Source organism: Siphateles boraxobius, unplaced genomic scaffold (assembly GCF_051911475.1).
Source record: "Siphateles boraxobius isolate OS27281-9 unplaced genomic scaffold, OSU_SipBor_1 61, whole genome shotgun sequence".
Classification (NCBI taxonomy): domain Eukaryota; kingdom Metazoa; phylum Chordata; class Actinopteri; order Cypriniformes; family Leuciscidae; genus Siphateles; species Siphateles boraxobius.
Window position 1 is genome coordinate 9,152,506 of NW_027509188.1, and position 4,935 is coordinate 9,157,440.

The 4,935-nt window shown below is 40.2% G+C and overlaps 1 protein-coding gene across 1 annotated transcript; it reads left to right on the plus strand.

The window, feature by feature from the left end:
• The first annotated feature begins 2,049 nt into the window (after nt 1-2,049).
• LOC143718343 (uncharacterized) lies at nt 2,050-4,108 on the plus strand. Its single transcript, XM_077209428.1, has 7 exons — nt 2,050-2,227; nt 2,359-2,435; nt 2,534-2,720; nt 2,836-2,957; nt 3,162-3,390; nt 3,553-3,699; nt 3,828-4,108. The coding sequence occupies exons 1-7, from the start codon at nt 2,089-2,091 to the stop codon at nt 4,082-4,084; spliced, it is 1,158 nt and encodes a 385-aa protein (XP_077065543.1). The 5' UTR covers nt 2,050-2,088; the 3' UTR covers nt 4,085-4,108.
• The last annotated feature ends 827 nt before the right edge of the window (nt 4,109-4,935 follow it).

The following is a 4,935-nucleotide window of genomic DNA, read 5'->3' on the forward strand; positions in this document are numbered from 1 at the left end:
CCCAACATCGATCACCCGGAAGCGATACTTCGCATCCACAACTGCAAGCCGAACGATGGAGAACGTTTCCTTGTAGTTGTGGAACTGGGATCCTGAGTTGGGGGGGGTGCCTTCAGCACCACATGCTTCCTATCCACCGCTCCAACGCACAGAGGGAAGTTCCACCGCTCCTGAAATCCCTCTGCGATGGACCTCCAGTCATCGGTGGTGGGCACAGCCAAGTAGTCTTCCATAAGGCAGTCCCAGATGGCAGTCACTACCTGGGTGACGATCTGGCACACTGTGGAGACACCAACCCGGTAGCTGGACGCTATCGTCCTGAATGAGTCCCCTGTGACAAGAAACCTAGAAAACATTATTATAAATATTATTACAAGTACACTTGTAGTTATGTATTAAACTATACAATCAACAGGTATACTATTAAATTCTTTATGGTATATTAAAATAGCAATAATCAAGCACTATATATAGACAATAATCAAGCACTATATATAGACAATAATCAAGCACTACATATTGCTTACAGATAGAGATATTTAATTTCTAGGTTAATGTCTAGGTTAAAGGAGAACTCCGGGCAATTTTTAAGTTAATCTTGATCGTTAAACCTTTGTGAGTACTGACTATAGAAAAAAAAACGAACCGGATTGGTGCTTGCTACGCGGAGCTGCGACCGCGAATGCCCAGAGCTCCCACCCAGCTAAAACGGCAGCTATGGGGGCATCAACATAAAGATAGTTTTTGAGCCTCTTAACAGACACAAAATGCAATTAAAATGTCTGTCCAACATGAACAGGGACCCTACATGTGAACAAGATGCGTTTAGCAACTTAGCCATTGTTTCAACTCACCTAAATAGTCTTTTAGACGGCAAGCTGTAGTCTCGCGCTGCAGTCCCGTGCTGTAGCCGGAAAAGGTAAACAATGTCCAGGTGGGAGGAGCGTTGATCATGTGCGACGAGTTATGATCAGAGTTGCTTACAAGTGAAGAAGAAATGGTTCGTGTTTGTGCCTTTCCGAATTGTGGCAACAGAATGCGAAAATATAAGAGCTTACATTTTCATCGTCTTCCTTTACATGACCTCGAGATTCTGCAGTTGTGGCTAGTTGTACTTCAACTTGATGTGCAAACTCCCGTAGAAGTACTACGCGCTAAAGATTACCGCATTTGCAGCGAACACTTTGAGAAGGATGACTACACACACTCAACACAGCGGGGCCGTTTGAAGAAAAATGCCATTCCATGTACGAAGACGGGTGCAACCACTGTGAAGGTAATGTAACATTTATTTATCCTTCCATTTGGGCACACACGGCATGAGGAGAGATGTGCATGAATGTTTTTGTAGTCTTATTTACAAAGCTTTAATTATTTCACTAGCTTCTTCGACTTGAATTGTATTTGTGTTTTGCGAATTTCTATAAGAATCCAATGCACTTGCTAGAGATAATAAATTGTGTGGGAGTGTGCAGTACGGGGGAGGGGGAGATGTGTGATGATCACACAGGCTATGACCTATCTGGGGACATACTGTCCGAATGACCACACTAAATGTTCGATATACATACAAATAGAAAATGTTACTGTGTTTTGCAGTTGGATAAATCTATTATTTCCTTTATTATTAATTCCTACTTATTCAGGAGACTGATGCTGCTGGTGTGCATCTGAATGAATCACAATTAGCTGGAGTGCCACAGTCAACTCCAAAGAAAGCTCTCCAAAGAGGAAGTGAATCCAGATCAAGTCGCTCTGGTACGTCCTCCTGCTTGACCCTACTTCTCTCTAGTCCAGAGACATCATCTGTAAGGCCTCGCACAAAGCCTTCACTAACTGGGACATATATAGCACGACCTCTTTCATGGGAACAGTCAGTGGTAAGCCTCTCAATGATCAAAGTTTTTCATAAATTTTTTAACACATTTGCCATCACTAGAGTCTTCATGTCCAGACATTAGAGGGATGGCAGAAAATAACCTGCTCATCAGCGCATCCACTTTCTTCACAGGAACCACCCATATCACCATTTCTGACTGGGCTGAGCTTCTTCATACCCCAATTCCAAAGAAAACTCAATATTATTCAATGCAATCTGTCTACCTAATACCAGTCATCAATCAAGCGTACATGGATAAACACGAGAAATTAATGGAACGTCTCGTGCAACTTTGTGCCTCAGGACATAAAGTTGAGCTCTGTGGGGATGCTAGAAGTGACAGTCCAGGTAAGCATTTTGCTGGAATTGTAAATCATAACTCCAGGAGTTATAATAGAAATGATTCTGATTATACTGTATGACACATGGCAACCCTACAACATAGTTACAAATTCATCTCTGCTTTTTTCTCACAACAGGTTTCAGTAGCAAATACTGTACATATTCATTTCAAGATGATGCCACAAAAGAGATCATTCATTTTGAATTGGTTCAGGTACGTTATCTATTATGATTTGTAAAACCAAATTATGTAAGTGTTTTCAAAAAAAAATTTAGACATGCTTTGTCTGATCGGTCAATATTATTCTCTAGGTTACAGAAACAACAAGCTCTGTTGCTATGGAGGTGTTGGGATTTCAGAGGGGTCTGGATTACTTGCTTGACAGGGGAGTGGTTGTTGATGTTGTGACCACTGACAGATCGCCATCTGTCCGCAAACTTATGAAGGACAACTACACTAGCATCCAACATGAATTTGATCCCTGGCATGTGAGCAAAAGTAAGTACATTTAATTGAAAAGACAATCAACGGTTTGTATCTCTCAATAAAACTTTGTTTTCTCTTTTATTTTTTTACTAACTTTTTATATGTAATTTTTGGCTGTTTTGTACAGGTGTGAAGAAGAAACTTGTACTTGTATCCAATAAGAAGAACAACAAAGACTTGCAGCCATGGATAAAGTCAATCACTAACCATCTGTACTGGTCATGCAGCACAAGCAAAGGTGACAAAGAGGTAAAAATATTAAATAGTACATAACATTGATACAATATTTTTGGTATAGAATATTTACTGTTATATCAATGATAACAACACATGTTCTTGTCGGTGTAATTACAGTGGTAGTTAATATTTATAATAGTATTTACCTTGCACATAACATAATATTTGAACCAGGAAAGTATTTCTCAAACTATGACTTCAATCTTATTTTTAAAGGAATGTGTACGAAGATGGAAGTCGCTTCTGCACCACATATGTGGCATTCACCGGTGGGAGGAGGATGGTGCTCAGTACACCTGCAATCACACAACTCTGACAGAGGATGAACAGAGGCGCAAAAAGTGGCTGAGACCAGATTCATCAGCTTTTGTGGCACTGAAGGGAGTGATGTTGGACAAAAATCTCCTTAGAGACTTGAGGCAGATGTCACTCTTCAAGCATACTGGTATCTATTTACATTGATTCAAATATTTTTCCAGTCATGATGATTATTGTCACAACATCTCTAAATTTTTTTGAGAGGAGCAGTTTTGTTTCATTACTGCCTACAACGCAATAATACCAGTTACATTAGGGTCATTGAGTGTGTGATATTACATTTATACAGGATCTTTGGAGGTGTACCATCAGGTCATGCTGAAATATGCTGAGAAGCGACTTCACTACAGTTACGACAGCATGAGGGCTCGTACCCAACTTACAGTACTTGACCATAATAGCAACGTTGGGAGGACACACGTGAAGACAATAGAAGGTATCATATAATATATGCTCATTTATATAAATATGTTTTACATGACATCACATTCATTGTATATTATCAAGTCTCTTTAGGTTTTCCATGGAGATGCTGTATTTAGTTTGTAATTTCATGTATTTTAGGACAACCACGGTACAAAGCGGTATATTCAAGACAGAGTCAGCAATGGGTTGCAAAACCCATGTTTGACAACACCACACAGGCCTTTCGCGATGATCTTGTTGAGCGTGTGCTGAGGAGGAGAGAGGACAGTACTGTTGTCTTCTCTGACACTTTACCCCCTCGTAAACCAGGGCAAAGGAAATTGCTCCAGAACATCGCTCCAATTCCAAGGCCGGACAAGAGTGATCTGGTCGCTCATACCACATCACGCTTGTGATCTTTGCAAAACCATTGTTATTGGACCATGTTGATATTTTTAATATGAAGCATCCACTGTTCTTTCATTTATTGTTGTAAAATAAAGTTTTGTTTGTAACTGTAATACTGTGTTATTATTGTTTTAGTAAAAACATAGGAGCACAAGAACTTTGATTTACTTACTTTATTATAATGAATGACATCATGATGAAATCTTTTCAAACATGCACAATGTACAATTCAGACTAAGCATTTAGAATATCTCCTCTGTCTCCTGAAATCCAATGTAAGTACCAGTGGGGGAGGGATACTTTCTTCTGATCATTGATACAACACAGCTAGGTAATGGTCTTCTACTGCCACGCCCAAGGCGCTCTCCTTTTAGTGCCCATTCTAGCACAACACGGTAGGCCACCAGTCTGTATTGGCTATAGGGAATGGGGTTGGGGGCAGAGAGAGCAAACGTTTGGTTAGTTCACTAGCGAAAATGCAGAATTATTATTATTATTAAAAAAAAAATTTCAATAAAAAATAAAATGACAACGTAATAGGTATATGTAATCAATCAGATATTAAACTCACTCTATGGATAGCTGACCATTTGGTCCCTCGGGTTTTGGACGTCTCTTCCAGTTTATTTTAGGAACGAAGAAGAAAGTGTCCAGGACTGACTTTTGGATAAGAGCAGGAAATTCCTCGGTACAGGTGACACATTTCTCGTTACCTGGCTGTAAGAGATCCCACTCTTTACAGCACAGGCTTTCTTCCTCGGTAGGCATTGGGTCACAACACCCACACAAACACCACCAGTTGCACGAAATTCGTGTCGTTGAAGCATTTGCTTCTTCTGCCGGTTGCTCCGCGGTCTGT

Coding starts and splice junctions, on each gene's coding strand:
- LOC143718343 (XM_077209428.1), top strand. CDS start 2,089: ATGCAATCTGTCTACCTAATACCAGTCATCAATCAAGCGTACATGGAT. Junction 3,391..3,552: donor GTCACTCTTCAAGCATACTG/GTATCTATTTAC, acceptor ACATTTATACAG/GATCTTTGGAGGTGTACCAT. Junction 3,700..3,827: donor ACACGTGAAGACAATAGAAG/GTATCATATAAT, acceptor CATGTATTTTAG/GACAACCACGGTACAAAGCG.